The sequence below is a fragment of the Drosophila willistoni genome, chromosome 3R (genome assembly GCF_018902025.1).
Source record: "Drosophila willistoni isolate 14030-0811.24 chromosome 3R, UCI_dwil_1.1, whole genome shotgun sequence".
Classification (NCBI taxonomy): domain Eukaryota; kingdom Metazoa; phylum Arthropoda; class Insecta; order Diptera; family Drosophilidae; genus Drosophila; species Drosophila willistoni.
Genome location: NC_061086.1, coordinates 19,320,685 through 19,341,718, shown reverse-complemented (window position 1 = coordinate 19,341,718; position 21,034 = coordinate 19,320,685). Strand labels below are relative to the sequence as shown.

The window sequence follows — 21,034 nt, the reverse complement described above, 5'->3', positions numbered from 1 at the left end:
TTTATTGCATTTGTGCTGCACTTTGGCTAGCCGAAAGTTTCGTTTAGTTATGCATAATTAACAAAACTGAAAAGCTCTTGGGTGCAACACTATGCCAGACAAAGGATTCATTTTCGGGATGTTGTGTGTTTGGTTTTTGTTTTTGTTTGTTGTTGTTTTTTGTTGGTGCATTAGTATACATAATTGGCGTGGTCGAAATGAAAAATCAAGACAAAGGCAACTTCCCAATTAGGTTACACGGATGCTGAATGAGAGATTGAATAAAGATTTGCTGTTTTTTTTTTTTTGTTTTTTATTTCATGTTGGTTTAGGTGGAATCTAATTTGGAATTTCTGCTAGTATGCTAAATCGATTGAAATTGAATCAAAAAAGTATGCTATAGATTTTTGTTTTTGGTGTGAGGATGTTATTATTGTTATTTTTGGAATGGCATCAACATCAAATGCATACGAATTTAGTTAGTTAGTACAATTAGAATGCATATATGTATATATATATTAAAAAAAAAAAATATTTGCATATATTTATAGGTATGATAAATTGAGCAAAATTTACCGCCTGCAGCATCTGTTGAGCGTGTAGTTGTCGAGAAAGGAAAGTTAAAGTAGTTTCATTAATACTTCGCTCTCTGTTGGGATTAGTTGCTACGCTTTATGAATGTTGCAGAGGGTCGGATGGAGGGGGGTTTGGGGCGGTGTATATCGGTGTGGTTAAGTAATATGTTTTGTATATATAGTAACTGTATAAATATATATTTATTCATGTTGTATCTATGTAATATAAAAAGTTGTATGGTTTATCTCACATAAGTAAGTACATATCATAATCAAAGTAGAGCTTGAATATATAAATAGTAAGAGGGAGGAAAAAAAGCAGAAATTGTTCTTGTTGCTGTTGTTGTGACTTGTTGTGAGTTGTCTGTATATATGTAGAGTATATAAAATGATGGTATGGGATATTATCAAGAGAATGAAGTTGAAGGAAATTTGCTATCGTTGGTCCGCTGAATTAAATTGAAAATTGCACAAAAAAAGAGGAGCAGAACGAGCGAACGATTGACAAACTGCCAACTGGGCGAAAGTACCATGACAACCAGGATAACTAGACTAGAGATACGACAGCAGGAGCAGCATCAGCAGCAGCTAGAAGCTGGCTGACTGCTCCTGTATTCTGAAGCTTGGTACTTTTGCCATCCATTTTATGGCATGTTCGAGGTTAAATTTCCGTTTTGTATTTCAAAATGTGGGCATGGGGACAAGACGCGTGGACTAAACGTAGGAAGGGACTGGGTGGCATGAGGGGGACATGGGCATGGGGGCATATGGGCGTGGCATTCATGTTAATAATGTAAGAAAGTGGAAGAAAATAAGAAGCGTAAAAAGAGACGAGGGTTGTTTGTAGGTTTTAGATGGTATATACAGTGGTGGTCAGCGGGTTAGCCCCTTTTTTTTTGTTTGATTTTAAATTTGATTTTCTCGGCTCCTAAGAAAGTTAATGAAGAAATTTTTTCAGTAGTTTGTTGGTTATTGTATTTAGATGATGACACGTAATTATTGTCATGCCAGCTTTCGGCGTTTTTTTTACAGGTGCGTTTGAAAAAAAATAGGCCCCCAAATGCTGGCCATTAGTTTAGCCCGTTCTTTCCAAAATCTTTAATATTATAGTTAGACATGTGTATTCTTTGAAGAAGTTGTAGATCTAGGTAATCTAAGATAAACTGCATACCAAAAATTTTCATTTTAGCCCCAGTATTTGATTTGGGGCCAATCGAAATTTCGGGTTTTTGTATGTAATTCTTGAGGTCTCTTTGTTTGATGACGTTTTACGATACCAATTTAAACTAAAGTAATATTTTCTTATTCTAAGTATTAAAGTGAATTGAATTTCCCGTCAAATGATACATGTTTCATTGAAATCCGATAAAAATTAGATTGATTTCATCGCCCATACTTTCAAAAAACTAGGTAAGCAAAATTTCCCACACATCCTCCATCTCTTTCTTTGCACGCATGTATGGGAAATTTTTTTAATTTATTTTACCTGGTTATTTTTTAAAGTATGGGCGATGAAATCAATCTAATTTTTGTCGGATTTTTATGAAACATGTATCATTTGACGGGAAATTCAATTCACTTTAATACTTAGAATAAGAAAATATTACTTTAGTTTAAATTGGTATCGTAAAACGTCATCAAACAAAGAGACCTCAAGAATTACATACAAAAACCCGAAATTTCGATTGGCCCCAAATCAAATACTGGGGCTAAAATGAAAATTTTTGGTATGCAGTTTATCTTAGATTACCTAGATCTACAACTTCTTCAAAGAATACACATGTCTAACTATAATATTAAAGATTTTGGAAAGAACGGGCTAAACTAATGGCCAGCATTTGGGGGCCTATTTTTTTTCAAACGCACCTGTAAAAAAAACGCCGAAAGCTGGCATGACAATAATTACGTGTCATCATCTAAATACAATAACCAACAAACTACTGAAAAAATTTCTTCATTAACTTTCTTAGGAGCCGAGAAAATCAAATTTAAAATCAAACAAAAAAAAAGGGGCTAACCCGCTGACCACCACTGTAGGTGAGGGAAGTAGGCAAGGAAGAAATTGTAATAGAAGAAATTGAATTGTGTGTTCTGTGTGTAAGTGTGTGTGTGTGTGTGTGTGTTTGTGCTTTTTGTTGTTTCTGTTGTTCTGTGTTGTTGTTGTTGTTGATTTTGTTGTTCATTCTTTGTGTATTCGTGCAGTGGCAGCTGTGTTCATTGTTGGCTTTTCTTTTTGCTGATGTTGTTCTTGTTGTTGTTGGTGTTCATTGTGTCGTGTTGTTGTTGTTGTTGTTGGGTCATGTAGTGCATGATGGACTTGAGTTTGATTTTGAGTTTTAGGATTGCTGTGCACTTGCGTGTCCTTCTAGGTGTTTGTGTTACTCGCTTTACTTTTTTTTTTCATTTTTCTATTTTTTTTTTTTTACTTGGTTTGTTTGTCAAGCTATTGAGTTGTGTGTAGGTGTGCGTGTGTGTGTTTTTGTGATTGCGTGTGTGTGTGTGTGTGTGTGTTTTACAATGAGGTAAAGTTCGGCTATGAAGAAGGCATTGAAGGAGCGCATACAATTACATTGTCCTTTTTTTCGTTTCTTTTCGATTTCTTTAATTTGAAGGATATCGGGTCAAATGATTCGTGAGTGTACTTAGCTTAGATACAATTACAATTACAATATAAATATATACGTAGTTTTCCATATATACGGGAACTATATTGATATAATTGGCTTAATTTTTGGGGATGTGGGGATATAGATGGGAATAGGGATATTTCTTGGATTTGGCAGATCCACTGCCAATTCTGATCATCTTTCTGATCGACTTTTTATGAAAGTTCTCAACATAAATATTGTATTTGTAATTATGGCTGAATGTTTAGTGTCTTAAAGTGTTTGGCTATTAATTTTTTGGTGTGTCTAATTGGTTGTGTGTGTCTGTGTATCTTGTGTTTGGTTGTGCAACGCTAAGCTTGATTTTGTTAATATATATTATATATATATATATACGTAATAGATATATTAAAGATGTTCACATCTTAAATAATCTTAATATTGTTTCAATTTTGAACGGTTCTATATTTATTATTAATTTTTTGTTTGTTTTTTTGTACATATATTTTCTCATGCTATTTGCCAATCAACAAAACCTGAGTGGGTTTCCATTCAAAACTGAAACCAAAGCGTTAAAAACCAAAAACTGAACGATTTGTGCTATACCAAATAATGTTTTTATTTTTTTGTTTATACTAGTTTAAAAATATATAAGTATATATAGAAATATAATGAAGGATATTATTGTGTTAGTGTATGCTTTAATTAATTAACTTAATTGAATATCATTTCGCTTGTTATGCAATTAGGTTTTTTGGGGGAGATATTTTTAACGTTTGTAATTATAAAACTTACAGACTTTAATAGTATCAAATGTACAAAGATATGAAGATGCTCTTCAAAACGCTTACCTGAAATGAAAGAAATTTATAAAGTTGTCATTAGAAAGTTTTTTAATTAACAACAATTATGTATTGTTAAGTAGCAAAATAATTGTTTCTTATTTGTCATGTCGTTAGCCATGGAGGAGAAACAAAAAACACTTAAGTTCTTTCCACAACTGAAATGGCAGATGAAGTCTCTAATGGTTTCTATAGCCACCAAAAAGTGAATTCAAACCACCGTCTATCATTTGGTAGTGAAACTGAGGCTAACTTCCTACCGAAATCAGCTACAGGAAATGCAGGCCGCACAGGATGTGGCGGAAACATTGTTAGCAACAATTCCCTTCTCTGTTGGCAAATGCCACATCATCTCATCGGGTCGTTAAGGCAGGTAAATGGCTACAAATCTCACATCGAATTATGTTTAATATTTGTATGGTAGTAGAATTTTGTTAAAGATTCAATTCTAAAGCGTTTCGAAAGAAATCTGAAGCACATTTTTGTAAAAGAGACAACAAATATTTTGAGATAATGCAGAAAAGAAGGGTACTTGTATTATTATACTAATTGTATGTTTGTTTTTTGGCATTTTAAAGGTAATTTATGTAGACCAGTCTAATACAAATCCAATTTAGGCATAATACCACACATTATTAGTTAATCATGCTGTGGAGTCAAATGATATAGTTGAGTGAACTGAACTAGTTGACATGTTTATTGGGGAAATTCTATATTCAGACTATTTACAAACATTTTGTCGGTATAATACAAAAAAAAATTAAATAGGAACTGCTTACTAATAACCAACTTAACTGCTATCCTAATTTAACTATAATATTCATCTTTCAAAAGAAGGTCTAAGTTGGTAGCTCTGAGTTGAAGTATTTGGCAATATAAATAAAGCACTGGAAAAGGTTTCAAAGCGATGGCTAAATCCCAAAGAAGATTTCAAAAGATTTTCCCAAAGATTTCAAAAATTCAATTTAATAACTTAATTAAATATGCATATGTAAAATGAAGCTTAATTAAAAAACGTTCTATTATACATACATTATTTTGATTTTAGCTACAAGAGAAGGGCAAAAAACTTTTCTTATCCTTTTTTAGAAAACTAATGAAATTTTGAATAAAGCTATAATTAAATACTGAAGATTAATCGCTGAGGAGAAAGGAGATAAAACCTTTTTTTATGGGAAAAGAACAACAAATCGGTTTTATTTAAGTTTCCTTTTGCCGAAATACATGTGATATACGGATATAAATGTAGATAGAATAAGTAACTAGAGCAATAATTCATTGATAAGCTTTTTTAGCTTTCACCCCTTTTTGTTTTTTTTGCTCGTATTTTCTTAGAAATTCTCGCAGCATTATTGTGCAGTAGTACAGTAGCAAATCTAAGTAAGTGCAAATACAACAAATCCATAACTTATCCTTACATAAGACAGGCAATAGTAATAAAGGCTAACTCGTCGCAAGCTCAAATAAATTGTCTGATTGTGAGCACAATGGTTGACAAAGGAAACGCATTAGCTCGTTGCCTCCTCCAACCCACATATCCAACCAAATGCCAGACCCAGCTCCAAAAGCTTTGGCACTTCGGAACCAGGGGAAAAAAATGAAATGATGTTCTAGCAAAACCCGGCAACGACATTGATGTGTCAAATTGTTAAGCCAAGTTTCTATGTATCCACTATATATACATATGTATATATATTTCCCATTTGACATTCTATGAAAGAAAAGTTTTACTGCCATTTGCTCAATATATGTATATACATATGTATGCTTAAATGGTGGATTTGTTAAACAATTTCTCTGTGTTTCTTTTTTTTTTTTTTATATGCTCTTGCAAATAAAATTTGTAGTCGTAGGTATACTGATAGAGAGTGGGGAGAGACAGAGAGAGGAAGAATATTGGCCATGCACTCCTTATGAGTGGCACTTTTATATCGTTTTCATCAATTTTGCCGCATTTTTATGTTGAACTTTAAGTGGTTGGCTTGCTGCATCATTGAACGCTGGTTTCCTTGTCAGAAAGTGGCGGCAAGTGAGGTGAGGAGAGGCTAGGCGAGGTTTTTCTCACGATTTTAACGTTTCGAAAATGGCTCACGAACTGGCTGGGTCTCTGGCACATGCACAGATTGCCATTGTTCCAGTATCTGCAACTTAGTATCTTAGTAATTGACATACACATTTAAGTATGTATCAGAGAATATAGGTACATATATGTTATTGTGGGTGTAAGTTTGTTCGTGTGGTCTATGTGAATTGGTTATTTCGATTTTTATGACCATGCTAATAGCGTTTTCATGTTCTATGGACATGCTAAGGCCACGTCATTGCCAGAACTGCCAGTCCTTCTAATGGAACAGGCAACGCACTAACCGCAATCTCGAATTCAACCGCAGTTGACAGCCCTTGACAAGTCAAAAACTTGAATGGAAATGGGCCGGGAAATGATTGAGTCGCTTCTCAAATACATATATACACTCCATCACACACAAACCCAGAGAAATATATATGTATACAAAAGTATATATGTATGTATATAGCTCTGGTCCCTGGACACCCTGACAAAGGAGTGTTGCAAATTTAACATCAATCTACGCAATTAAGTGTATCAATTTGTCGGAACCACTTGCCAGAGCATTCGTGCAGAATGCGCTCCGTTACGATAAGAGAGACTTGGCAACTGTGCACAGCAAACTCTAGGAAAATAACTACATACACAAGAAGGAGTAGATTGCCGCCCCACCCTCCCCCCTCCACCATAACCCCCATTTCTATCTACCTATCAACCATTCTCTTCAGTTTTTTGCCCTTCTCTCCTTTGTGTTAAAGTGAAGCTTGCAAATTGTATGGGCCTGGGCACAGTTGGTGTAGCTTCTGCCTGTTTTACGTTTTCTAGAGATAGAGATTGGTACACACACACACACACATACACATAAATAGGTACTACATCTACTGCATTATATCACCAAGGAGGCTGGTTCTTATGTAAATGCTTCTAGGCAAGTGCCTTATGGTTTGCTTCGCATGTTCACCAGTTGATAAGCATTTTAAGTTAAATATTCTCGCATTTGTACACCACTCGAATACACGCTTTAACCCCCACATCCATATCCCCCCTTGACCATGGCATTTTTTGAAAGCATTCAATGATTTTCCAAGCGATTGCACAACCACCGATTAAACAAGGAGCAAGGAGGAGAACTCAATGACATTACCCCCCGGTCCAATGGTTGGGATGGGGAAGGGTATCTAAAAGCGTTAGCCACTTTCATGTATGGCCATTTTCTTTTTCTAGTCACTGTGCAGCAGCTTGAAAATGAATTATGTATGTATGTATGGTAGAAGGGGTCTTAAATGTGTAGTTAGGTATATAAAATTATATTGATTGAATGCCAAAAATATCCAATCCCCCCAACAACCCAAATGGAAGATATATGTATATATGTATGTGTGTATCTATGAGTAGAAAGTTAAGTTGACTGTATTTGACTTACCTTTAACGGCACTTAATTGGTTTCCAACCATTTGTTTCGCTATAAAAGCCGCCATTTTTTTTTGTTGTTTTGTTGGTGTTTTTGGGCTACTCTTGCTCCTTTATGGGCGTGGCTTCTTTTGCTATTTACTGAATGAAAATGCACTTGCGGTCCCGCTGTTTGTTCTTAACAATATTCCTGAAAGTAAGCAGAGTAAAGAGAAATGAGCAAATTAAATTCTGATATGACAGAGCAGCACCACATTGTCCTTCCAGCATTCCCAAAATCCCCAATCCCCAAAGCTCAAAGTGCTCCTTGTTTTTCGTTCATGTGGCAAATGCGGACAGTCCGCCAAGTTGCCTTGTCACCTGAGCCTCTCCGACTATCTGCCTATCTGTCTGTCTGTCTGTCTGTCCAGGTCCTTTGCCATTGGGATGGCTCGCTGCCGGTCTGACTGGCTGACTCGCTGGATGGCTCCTGTGTCATCCTGATACTTTAAGCCGCTTAGCTTAAATGCCTCTGGTTGGATGCCTTTGGTACTGTTGCTGCTGCTGCTTCTACTTCTACTGCCACAGTCATTCACAGTTCTTTTGAAAATGAAAAAAGAAACCTCTCTCTCCTTTTTTTTTAACCATTGTGTGGGCACAAACACAAACACTTTGGCCAAGTTATGAGTGGCAGCTCTTGGTTCCCCTACTTTTGCTACAATTTCAGCAGTAACAGTTTTCAGCGTTCAACATTCAGTTCTTGAGCTTCATCAATTGCAGCTGCTTCATGGCATTGCCAACTCTTACTCCAACTTTTCTGACACTAATTTGATGAAATCTAATATCTCTGCTCGAGCACAATAATGTCGTAATGAATGTGGTGGGCACCCAAATTTACAGAAAAAAAAAATGAGAGAAGAGAAAAAAAAAGAAGACAAAATGAGAAGAAAATTTTCAATTTTATTAACGCCGCCGGGCACAAAAATGAAAATGGAATGAGTCAGTGGGTAGAGAGGATGCCTGCTCTGTACCAACACTGTGTCTTTGTAACCATGTATTAATATTTGTGCAAATTGGGCTAACGAACTTAAGCCGAAGGCGGCAACTTGCTTGCTGGCTTGAGCAAATTAAAACAACACCAACAAACGAGCAACGAAATTAGTTTGACATAAAAAACATTCGCCTGGCAGGCACACACAGACACACATACAGTTACAGTCAACAGCATCAGGACCACGACCAGGATAAGGAGGAGAGGCATCATCAACAGTCGAGTTGGTATCCGTCTCTGTCTCTGTTGCCGTTGCCGTTGCCTTCTGTCTTTTCCTGTCTGAGCTAATGAATTAAGCTGTCGTTGCAAAAAATTTTCAGTTTTTCCAGTTACCCCAAGGGTCCAAGTCAGCAGAATTGTTTATTGGCCAAAAACAAGCAAGCCAGCGAGGAAAAAATGAGCCAACATTTGCAGTTTTTGGCCAAATTCGCTTTAATCTCCAGCTGGCCAGAAATTCTAACTAACTAAAAGATAAAGGGGTATAGTATGCTATGCCCTGGCACCCGACTTAATATATGTAAATAAAAGCGAAAATTTATGGCATTCGTGCTTAGAATTTTATGGGCAACCGGCAGGTAGCGACTTGAGGTGTGGCAGCAAAGGAGCAGGCACCAAAAAAAAAAAATATATATCTACATTTATATATAAAAACGAAACAAAGCCCATTTCTTGCCCCCTCTCTATTACTCGCTGTCTCTTTCTTGCCCTCTGATATAAATAAACAACCCAAGGTAAGGTCCGTCCCGACCTGGCGCTATCCAATTACGTTTGAAGTTTTGTGTTATGAAAAGCCGAAAGCCAAAGCCAAAGCCAATAAACACGCAAATAAGCTGAGTTTGAGTTTTGCTCTATTTAGGGGTTTTCATGAGGGTCTTGGTTACTATGGCAACCAAAACCATAGCCCAATAGCCAAATAGCCGAGCTAACACTTTAGTCCATAGATTTCTAGGGTTAGCCAGAATGATATCAAGTATGCGCCAAGTTAGCCAGTAAGCCAAAGTTGACCTTTTCGAAGCTTTTAGCCAAGGGTTTATAGGCAAATGAAATGAAATCAAATCCAAGTCCTTTTTAACAGAACCTTTCAGCACTCAGCAAGTTGTTGGGTCATTTATTTTTTTTCTTTAAATTAATCGTTTAAGCATTTCCAACTAAATGTAGTTTTCTTTTAGAATTTACATTTATCAAGTAAGCGACAAGTTGGCAGCTGATTTAAGTGTTTATATTTATTGCGTATACGACAAGTGGAAGCTTAAGTTGCCTTACATTTTTTCTGATTGGAATATTATTTTTCCTGTTGAAATGTTTTAAAATCAGGTGGACATCTATTAATTAGGAACATTCTATAAATATTCTATGCTACATATTTGTTACTTTCTCTTCATTTAATTTATGGCATATGAAAAATATTATTTATTTAAATTTTTCATGAATATTTCATTGATTATTTGTCATTCTTTACAATTTCAAATACTTTTTGTAACAAGTTAAATTATCCTGCGACTGTCTGTACTAAAAATCCATTTGGCCAGGAATGAAATTTATGATATCAAACTTATCTTATTGTTAGAGTGATATATGTATGTACCTATATATATACCTTTCTAATATGCCTCATATATCATTCTGATAAATAGTTCTATTTATCATTTGGATAATTGATTTATGAATTTGTCAATTTGTTCGACGTCCAATAAAGTGCATCTATCACCTTAGTCTATGATTTATTTGCTATGTACATATATAGTATATGGACCAAAATTTAAGTTAAGTTTTTCAAACTCGTTTCTTTTTGCAGACAAGTGATTATATAATGAGGCTCTGTTTTTTTTTTTCCTTGATTGAAGAGTGTTGGCCACTTTACGCGTGAAAATGCGCAAAAAAGTTTAAACAAACATTTTCGGTTTGGTGAAAATGTGAAATGCTTGCAAGTTTTTCGAGCATACTTTTCCACATACTTTGGATTTCTTTTCCTCACAAGAAGTAGAATGAGTTGGAGAAGTATTAGAGGAAAAAGGATGGGGGGAAATGAAGGCAACTTACCTGTGATTGAGTTCAGTAAATATTCCGTTGAGATTGCCACTGGGGAAATTCTTTGGGTATGTGTGTTTTTGTTAGAGTAGGCTTTTGCTGTTGAGATGTGGTCGTTGTTGTTGCTATCAATGTTCTTGTTGTTGCTGTTGTTGTTTGTAGTTGTTGTTGTTGTTAAAGAAGCAAAAGTTTTGGAAATTGTTTGTGTTTGAAGTGTTTTTGTTTCAAAGAAATCCGCAAAGAAGAGCGAGCATCAGACAGATAGGGTTTCTGTAAGCAAAAAACAAAAAGAAAAACGGGGAGAAAGAAGAAAACAGAAAGAAAAGAATGAGTTGACTTGAGTTAGTGGGAAAGAGTTAAAAAAAATATGAGAAATGTGTGTGATAGATAAATGAATTGAAAATATGTTTATTTTTCAGCTGATGATGATGATAATGATGATGAAGAGATACTCTTCTATTGACCTCCGTTGAACGACAACCTATTGACATTGCATCTAATTTAAAAATAACCCATACACACACGTTGGCACACACACGAGGCACAAACACACACACGGCGACACTTATGACCCCAAGAGACACATTGTTGTTGTTGTTATTATTTTTTGTTTTGTTGTTTTATTCTGTTGTTGTTGTTGTTTTTTATCGATATTTCTTTATTAGGGTTTCTTTTATGTGAACGTCATGCACGTAAGTGCCCATTATAGCCGCTGGTTGGAGCAGCTAAAGACGTTACGTGGCTCTGGACGGCCAGGCGGACGGGATGTGTGTGTGTGTTTGTGTGTAGTGGAAAAACGGCAATTTGGGAAACAACAGAGGAAACAGCATTTCGCTTCTTTTCTTTCTTTATTTTGGCTATATATTTTTTTTATTTTTTGCTCTTTTTGTGTTTTATTTTTTATTTTTTTTTTTTTGGTTTTACGTAACACACGGTGTCAAGTGATTTAATCAAAGAACAGAAATTTTTACAGAATATGTCACACATAAGAATAAGGTAGAAGAAGCAAATGTCTTTTTCCTTTTCACTTTACATACATTTTATTCCCTTTTTTTGTTGTGTCCCATTTGCATGGCATTATCTTTGGCTGATTACATAAAGCTAGAGTTCACAGTTCACTTGCCTTTTTGCAATTGAATTAGCTTACAATGAATTTATTGTTTATAATTGAATAAGTTTTTCATTACATTTGCCAAATTGTTAGATGGTGTTGGGTAAGACACTGGTTAATGTGGGGTGGGAGGGAGGCCGAAACGTTGACGGGGATGTCGCCAGTTTGTCTCATGTGCGTGTAAGTAAAGTGTGTAGTGTGTGTATGTGTCTTTGTTTTATTGTATTATTAAGAGTGAGCACACATACACTCGCATACAAATTGTACGCACTCATGCATATGTGTTAAATGTATCTGTGTCTGGATGTATGTATGTATGTTCCCTTTTTTTTATTTATTTCTTTTTTCTTTAATACTTTGGGTTTTCCACTTTACGCTTAGGCTCTATAGGCTACACATAGAGATATATATGTATATATATATATATATATATATAAATATATATATCTGTAGATATATATGAAAAATTTTTTTATTTCGGCGCTTCTTACTTCATGCTATGTTCGCACTCTTCTGTATCGCACTGCCGACTTCCCTACATGGAAAACTCGGCTCATGCGACGGCAGAGGCGACCATAGACAGCAGCTGTGTAGGCTGCTGCGGCGCCAACGCTGGCGTCTGGCGTCCCCTAAAATCCAATAAAGGCAACAAACGAGACTCGAGACAAAATGGTCAAAGCTTTTCCCCTCCAAAATGTCACAATGAGTGAGTGCAATTGACTCTCACTCAACCCAAAGGGGCAGATTGAGTGAGTGAGAGAGTATAGTGAGTGGAGAGAGACAGACAAGAAGGGAATGTTTGAAAGAGAAGGCACACATTGAAATTTGAATTTAACGAATTTGCTGCACTGCTCTTGCTTATATAAAATATACATTAAACTCATATTCAAAAAGGTAAAAAAAAAAAAACAGAAACATTATCAGCAGCAGAGCTCAAGGCGCTAGGCCCTTGTTATTATTGTTGTTGTTGTTGTTGTTGTTGCTGCTGCTGCTGCTGCTCTAATTGTTGTTGTTGTAGCTGTAGCTGATGATGATGTTGATTTGTTCTTTTATATAATGGCTCTTGGTTTTTTGCTTTTTAGTCTTTCTTTTTTTTTTATTTTTGCTAATAATATATTTATCTACTGGCTGCCTTTAGTCTATTACATAATTTTTTGCCATGCACTCTCTCACTCGTTCTCTCTGTCTCTGTTTCACTCTTTATTTCTATCTTATTCACTCCATTTGCTCTCTCCTTCTCTCTTTCTCTTGCTCACTCTCTTGACTTTTTGACTTTGAAAAAAAAAACGTTGCCTACTTATGTGCGCTAGCGCCTGCGCCTCGCATTGGGCTTCGAGATGCGATATTGATTTGTATTTGTTTGTCCTGCATGTGTGAGTGTGCGTGTGTGTGTGTGTGTGTGTGGTATGAGTGTGAGTTTGATTTTGACAAAAAGCCAAAACGTTGCTCACTGATAATGTGCTCTTGGTTTATTTTTATTTTTGTTATTTTTCTTTGTCTTCTCTGTTTCTGCTGACTGCTACCATATGGCGCATATGCTAACGAGTTATGTTAGACAAGACAATCGCAACGCATCTTTGGCATTTGTTTGCCTGTCAGTTCAGTGCGGTTGCAGGGAGGGGGTAACTTTTTTTGTGTGGCGGAAGCCGAGAGCTTGATAGTAGGAAATTGCAAAGTTCTTGCCACATCCGTTCCAGCTCGTTGTGTTCTCCAATGTGGATGATGGTCAACATTTTGAGACATGACAAGAGTGCATCAAATAGCCCAGGGCGGTATTAAACGTTATCCCCAAGAATTCTAATTAACTTTGGACTACCCTCCTGTCCCCCTAGCCCACTCTTCCGTTGGACCAATTGTTGGTTGGTTGAGGTTTATTGTTTTGCACTCAATCAATTATAGTTTCTTAACATTTGAAGGGTATTGCTGACTATGTGCCTTCTGGCTCTGCTGTGCTTTCTTCTGATTTGCTCCTCTTGGATTTGCTTGCTTTGCCTTGGTTTTTCTTTTCTGCTTTATATATGTACCAATCAATTATATTTTTTCCTTCAAGCGTTGAGCGATTTTAACTTTTTCTCTTTTTGTTTTGTGCCACAAATTGCTTATTACTACTGGCTTTGACTCTAGCTTCTTCTGTCTTATGGTCGGATGGACGCAATGCTGCTTAGGAATGAACGTCACGTAGCTGGCCATCAGGGCATTGCTGTGTCGCCTGGGATAGACGGGAATAACGTGCAGAGAAGGGCGTAGGAGTTGTTATGGGGGTGGCGTGTGGAACGCGAAATAACATTCACAGTTACACTACACTACACACTACACACACCAACACCCACACTCGCACACACACACACACACACACACACACAGACGCTGTAGACATTGTAGTCGTTTCTCTCGTTTCTTTTATTTTCTTTTTTGGTGTGATTATAGAAAATTTCATCTACTTAACGCTACTTGATTATGCCTCTACCGCTCTGGCTTACCTACAACCGTCAAAGGCACCGTAAAACTACAAATAAGTTTTATCAAATGTTACTCTTACTGGGCAACAACAACGTCATACTCATATGTAAGTATGTACAATACTAACAGAGTGACGTCGACGCCAACGTATACATACCATAAAAGCGGAGCAGTAAAAAAGAAGGAAATATATATATATACATATGTATTTGTAGCGTATTAAGTTTGCTCGGGTAAAACTACATGAAACTGCCGAAAATGTCGAGTGAAAATACCAAACTGTTATCCTGTGTGTAAAATTTTAAGTAACAACATGCAAAAATCCAAGAGAGACGGAGAGAGAGAACGAGAAAGAGAGAGCAGAAACCAAAAACGATACACAGAGAAGGAATGAGAAACAGGATTCACATGGAAAGAGACGTAACAAAGAGAGAGAGAGAGAGAGTGAGAGAGAAATTGGCTGCCCACTGTTGTCAGTTTTGACACTTGACCCCGCTAAACCCCCTTCGACGGACCCCCGTCTCTTAAACAAAAGCTTGCTGGCCAAAAAGCTTACCACCAAATTGCGGGCTAATAGCAAAGTTTATTTTGGTTTTTTTTTTTTTTTGGGCATTAGTAGATACGATAGTAAATGTATCTTCATGAGTCAAATGTAGCTGTTAGATACGCGAGCGACATGCAGGCTAATACACATACAAACACACACACACACACACACGATGTATGGCTTAGGCTTACATAAGCCTCCAACTAGCAGCAGGAACAACAAGCGTGTGGCCTGATAAACAAATTGCTTTATGCGTTAAGTGTATCTCACGGATACACACACTTCCCAGCACACACACACACACACACACATGTAACCCACCCAGAGACAGGAACAGGACAGGCGTTAGCTAATTTTTGCACGTTGTCACATCAGATGAATATATACGATGCTTTTTATAGGTATGTTCCGCTTATAAAATTCGCTTCCACCAAAAACCGGATGATATCGAGCATATACGAGCATTGATAATACAAACTGAGGCAACAACAAACAACAACAAATTAACAGACAGCCGAAAAGTGGCAAACGTCAACGTTGCTCACCTATTGCCAACACTTATATATATGTGTATGCGAATCCCCTAAAAGCTAAGAGAAAGAGTGCGAGTAAAGTGTGACAGTATGTGTGTTCATACATGTAGGAGGCGTATACGTAATTTATATAAATTATTTAATTAAGCCATACACGTCAGCATGCGGTAGAGAGACCATTATTTTGATTAAAATCAAACCCATTTCGTTTTATGCCACCTGTTTTTGTGGGCTTCCTTCCATTTAACCCCCTTCCCCTCCCAAAAAAAAAAAGAAAAAAGTGATGAGCCACAGACACTACCAACTCACAGTAAGAGAGGCATATGGATGGATGTGGTTGTGTGTGTGTGTGTGTTTGTTTGGGCTGCTTTTTCTTCTTCGGTGGTTTCTATTGGTTTTTGTTATGATTATTCTTGGGTATTTGCCTTTATTTTGCCTCTCTCTCTCACTCTCTGTGTCTTTTGTTGGACCGCTGTCAAGCAAATTGGCCACATTTGGCGCGTGGCAGCCGTTTTCAGATTAGTTTGGGACGCTTTAATGACTGCCAGGAGACGCATTCGCTTGGAGATTTTTACTTTTTTTGCTTTCTATGGCATCCCAAAATAAGTTAACAATAGACAACAAGGAATATAATCTTTAGAGCATCGAAACTCGAATGCCCTTAGAGACCAATTTGATGAGTAATTAGCATGCCATAACAAAAGCTGATCAGCTGGCATAACCGACTTGTCCATACCAGATTTGTGGTAATTAAAACATCCTTTAGCTAAGCATTTAAAGATGTTAACTTTAATTGAAGTATTCTAGGAATATGCTAATTTTTATGTTATTGCCAAATTATTCCAACATTAATTAGACGCAACAGTTTGTTTTCCAATTCAATTGCAGGTAGATTCCTATTTTCTTTTCTTGCATTTTCCTTAATTTCAACCTGCTTAGTTTTTCAATTGTGATCAAGTTGAACTGATTGCCATTTAAGCATACCATGTAAACCATTTTATCTACTATTATGCAAATTATGCTAAATATGGCATTAGTTTCTATTACAGCTGCCCAAGGATACCAAAGGATGTACTTCAACAGAAACTAAAAATGGAAATTGTCAGAGACACTCGTATAATGCACTTTTCCTTGGCTTAACGAAAACCTACAATGCGACTCAAAGGACTTGATTCTAATATTGATTATTTCTAAGATGATGAAATTTGTTAATTTGTTAATTTTATCAAGTTCTATATACTCTAAATGCAGAAACTTGATTGATTTTTACATATTATTACCATCTTGCAAATTGCAGTTTTTATTTAGACTCAAGTTGGTGATGAAATCGACAAAATGATGTGGAAATATTAAGAATTTCTGAATACTTAAGATTGATATACTTGAAATAAATATGGACTGTGATTTACCTAACCGATCACAAAAGGCAGACCGATGTCCATCTTAATTTAAATTAAGGCTCAGATAAAGTAGACTGACTTGAGTTAACTAATGAGTTTATTCTAATTTTAGATAAGTGTTTTTGAAATAGTATAAGGAGAAGGACTATCTCATTAGTCCTTAATTAAGGAGATATAATCAAGACAGGTTATCATATAAATTCGATATCATATGTTTCATCACTTGAATACAAATAAATTTAACCAATTTAATGCCATAGAAACAAGAATCTATTGCTGTGAAGCCAGCGATTTAATTATTTTCAAACAAATCGATTCCTATGATGCTTTTGCATTGTCAGCTGTTGTAATGTTGGTAATATGCCCTCCATCATTCGAATAATGATGTAAAATACTTATCCTTCTGCTTTCTTTACCATTCCCACTCTCCCTCTATCTCTCATTTAATACCCCATGCTCCATGGTTATCCCAAGTTCCTGTCCTGTTCCCCTGGGAAACTCTTGCGGTCGTTTTCAATCAATGAGAATTCAACGGCAGGAACAGAGGCAGCAGCAGCCGTTGCCGCCACTGCCACCACAAAGATGACAACTGAACTTCACTTCACCCGCAGACAATGGCATTTTTAAGGCCCGGCAAAAGCACAAGCCAGCCATGATGATGTCGTGCAAGATGAGTAAGTGAGTGACTAAGTGGAGTGAAGGTACGGGGTTTTGGATTCCCGGATGCTGGATCTGGATGGGTGCAAAATGAGAATGATTTTGGCATGGAGATGGGGGTCGTGTATGACTGGCAGAGTGGCTTAATTTAAAACGGTTTCATGTTGTGATTTTGACAAATGATAATTTTTGTGCATGTGTATGTATGTGTCAGTCCTCTGTGCGATAGCTTTTGTGTTTGGCATTGTCAGTTCAGCTCCGACTATGGGCACCACCTTCAACTCCAACTCCAAGCACCAACTCTGGCTATGAGTTTGATACTCGTATCTCTTCACTCATTTTGCTGCGTCTCTCTGTGTGTAGTTGTAGTGGTCGATGAGTTTGCACAATGTACAAGGCAGATAAATGCCTCAAACCAAAAAAAAAAAAAAAGGGAAAGAAGAAAAAAAGGAACCCAACCCAAATATCCGGAACCGGAGTATGTCAAAGGCTCGTTAAGTAAGTAAGCTGCCACATACACACACCCACAGATAGACACCCAGACTCATACACTCAGATGAACACAAAAGTTTCAGTTTCAGTACATCAAAAACTACGTATCCGTATCATGGTCCCCCCCTCTCTTTACTCTGTACTCTATTCACGATTTCCTCCACCCATTCGCTCATTCCACGCCTTCATAATAGGCAGCAATATCAACACATCAGTCCCACACCCATCGCAAAAAAAACAAGGAAGAATTGTCCTGCAGTAGACAGGCAAAAGCGAACGGGCCCCGGATCAGGCAATCAACAGCCAACAGCCAACAACATGCGACATTGCAACAAAAAAATTTATTGATTTAACAAAAAAATAGAGAGAAAGACAAAGACCAAAAAGAAATGGAATAAGGCAAAGCCAAAGCCATTGCCATGGACATCGAATGGTTGTTGCCAATTTCTCGTTGCCAGGAAGAACCAAATCATGGCTTAGCCAGCTCAGTCGGCATGTGGTCAAAACCAATAAAGTCGGCAAATTGGCTAAATCTGTATAAACGGCTTGCAGCATGTTCCAAAATATAAACAACAATCACGAGCAGGATACGGAGACGGAGAAGCAGCAACCAGAGAGCCAAATTCAAAATCAGTGTGACAATAAAATTGACAACCAATCGGAAAGAGATTCAAATCCCAACCAAACCAACTGGGCCAACTTTGAGTCACAAGTTTTTGGCCAAACTGTGTATGGTGTTAGCCTGGAATGGTCGCCATACGACAATGCCTGTGTCTATAGCATTGAGAGGTATCACAAGCGTCATGGTTGGCAACAATTGGTATGGAGCAGCACTTCACCTGTGGATATCCCTAACCTTGAGGAGAACTTTGCCCACAGATTGCGCATAAAGGCTCTGCAACAGGCCAAGGATGGCAGCTGTTACCTGACGCTGGCCATTTCACCGGATGTCATTGTAAATATGTTCACAGATTATATATCCCAATTCAAACGAGAAAAAAAAAGATGACTAAACACACACACACACACACAGACAGAAACACGGTGAACTTTCATACCCGGATATATATATATATTTGAATGTACATACTACAATTGTATTGTTCCGGATGTTAATCCTCTGTATTTCAATTATCCTTTCCCACGAAACGGAAATCGAGAAGAGCAAACAAACCCAAAACTAATTGAACTTGAAATCGAGCAAATACACTATATACACACGACATTCAGTTGCCTTTTGAAAAACAGAAAAAACACACGACCCAAAAAAAAGGAAGAAAATAAAAACAATTGGATTGAAATTGTCCGATTATCCGGTTATACAGTCGAACTTTCCTTTAGTGAACTTTAATGCTAATGAATTCCTTCGTGAATGACAAGAATCTCCTAAAGCTTTTATCAGTGCTTTGTTATCGTCTTATAATAAGTTAATTATCAAATTCAATATTCAGGCACATCCTAACAGACTAATTGGAACACATTTCTTTATCTCTTGATCTTGAATCTATTTGTAAGTCTCAGAATGTATTTTAAGGATTTTGTTGATAAATATCCATCAGGATATCTATTTGTGTAACAAAGCTTAATCAAAAATTCAGTTTAAATCTTTATATGCAACTTCAACTGTATAACAGGATTTATTTTTAAAATGTTTTCATTTATTATGTATGAATCCCAGTGAAAATTTTAGAATAATTGTCATGGGCAATTCTCTAGATGAATTTAAAATGTTTCAACATTTTGCAATCCAAAGGCATGCACTGAGGCAGCTCTCCCATCCACAAGTTGTTTAAATCGCGCCATACGCAAGGGTCAACAATTTCTGGTCAAACGAATGCTACGACGTCGACCAAGCCTAATCGAGTATCCGGCTCCAAATGGTTACCTCCCATTGGCCAATGCAATCGTTCAGGGTGAAATGTGCATTTTTGATGTTCTACTTTCGGCTGGCTGCAGTGTCCAGCTGGGCAATCCCGGCAATGGCCGCACACCGCTTCATGTGGGTGCACCTGGCAATCTAATCCCCAGAGACTGAACCAACTAAGCCAATCAATTTCATACGCTTCACAGATCGCTTTCTATTACGGACATTTGCCCATTTCCCGAATACTTCTCAACAAGAAGGCTCAACTAGAGGCAGTTGACAGCAATGGCATGACTCCAGCACATTGTGCGGCCGATGCTGATCAACTGGAGATGATGAAATTTGCACTCGAATCTGGTGCAAATTTGGAGGCTCGAGATGCCTGCGGTTGGACCCTTTTAATGCGAGCAGGTTTGGGGGTTGGAGGGGGATTGGATGCAGTTTGTGGGTAAATTAAATTTTAACTTTGGTTTTGGTTTCCACAGTGGTTATGGACGCCAGTCTGGAGCTCATCAAGCTTCTGGTTACACACGGTGCTGATTTGGCTGCCGTCGATGGCGTTGGCAAAAACTGCAGAGACTTGGCCAAACTTTATCGAAGAGACCAAGCACTCGACTACTTCGACAAGGTGCAAAAGTTTAGGCTGGAAAAGGCTGCGGCAACCGCAGACGCTGAGGCAAGGGAGGCACAGAAACAAGATCCAGACACGAATTAGTTGGCTTACAAGTTAGTTGTTTGCATCTCCAACCAAGAAAAGATTTTAATAAAACTCATGTAACCAAGCTAAAGTCATGCTGAAACTTGAGTTTTTCTAACATAAGCCAAACATTTTTTGCCTTTCTTATTTATATGCATATTTCTTTAGAATCACTTATCTTGCCAATTGAAAATTATTTTTATCTAATAATAGTTTAAACTTGTTGATATTATTTTGGCAGCTTTGTGGCTAAAAGTTGAAAAGTGGAAAAAAACTTTACATCTAAAAAATATTGTCTAAAATTCGTAAATCCTTAAAAAATTTACCAATTTTTGTTGAATTTTGGGTCGTAAAAGTTATGTTTATATAAATTATATAAATTACTATAAAACAAATGAATGAAAGTTATGTAGGTACCTCAACTAAAGTAAAGACTAACTAATATTAATAAAAACAATTATTATTAATTAAACAAACCAAAATTAAAATGAAATCTCCCTTAACATCATAATAAAATTTGCTTAAAATTTACAAGTTAATTAAATGGGAAAACAAATAACTTAACTAGCAACTTTTCAAACAAAATCTGCCCATTCTAATTAAGCACAAGTAAATATTATAAACATTTAAAAAGTCCGATAAGAATTGCAAGTTGATTAAATGAAATTACTAAACAATCTCATTATCTTTACTGTAGAGTGATAATTATCTAGTTTAACAGCTTGCCTTGTAGATGAA

The 21,034-nt window shown here is 36.8% G+C and overlaps 2 protein-coding genes across 4 annotated transcripts in view; one reads left to right on the top strand and one right to left on the bottom strand.

Moving 5' to 3' along the window:
• The window catches only part of LOC6647267 (complexin), a 36,035-nt gene extending 23,852 nt beyond the window's left edge, over positions 1 to 12,183 (bottom strand). For 2 of the 3 annotated variants that reach the window (XM_023178344.2, XM_015177295.3), the window contains exons 1-3: positions 12,138 to 12,182; positions 10,548 to 10,805; positions 7,491 to 7,667 (exon numbers count right to left, since the gene is read on the bottom strand). In XM_023178344.2, coding sequence (XP_023034112.1) covers positions 7,491 to 7,545 — 55 coding nt within the window. In that variant the 5' untranslated portion in view covers positions 7,546 to 7,667; positions 10,548 to 10,805; positions 12,138 to 12,182. Of the gene's footprint in view, positions 1 to 555; positions 568 to 7,490; positions 7,668 to 10,547; positions 10,806 to 12,137 lie in introns of all 3 variants that reach the window. The other variant, XM_002070551.4, reaches the window with a different exon arrangement.
• Positions 12,184 to 18,248: 6,065 nt separating this feature from the next.
• On the top strand, positions 18,249 to 20,345 carry LOC6646905 (ankyrin repeat and protein kinase domain-containing protein 1). Its single transcript, XM_002070553.3, has 4 exons — positions 18,249 to 18,690; positions 19,489 to 19,734; positions 19,806 to 20,010; positions 20,085 to 20,345. The coding sequence occupies exons 1-4, from the start codon at positions 18,289 to 18,291 to the stop codon at positions 20,312 to 20,314; spliced, it is 1,083 nt and encodes a 360-aa protein (XP_002070589.1). The 5' UTR covers positions 18,249 to 18,288; the 3' UTR covers positions 20,315 to 20,345.
• Positions 20,346 to 21,034: the final 689 nt, after the last annotated feature.

Excerpts from the sequence above, each read along its gene's own strand:
- LOC6646905 (XM_002070553.3), top strand. The coding sequence starts at position 18,289 with ATGTTCCAAAATATAAACAACAATCACGAGCAGGATACGGAGACGGAG. Across the intron at positions 19,735-19,805 it reads ATGGCCGCACACCGCTTCAT|ATCGCTTTCTATTACGGACA; the intron begins GTGGGTGCACCT and ends TACGCTTCACAG. Across the intron at positions 20,011-20,084 it reads GACCCTTTTAATGCGAGCAG|TGGTTATGGACGCCAGTCTG; the intron begins GTTTGGGGGTTG and ends TGGTTTCCACAG.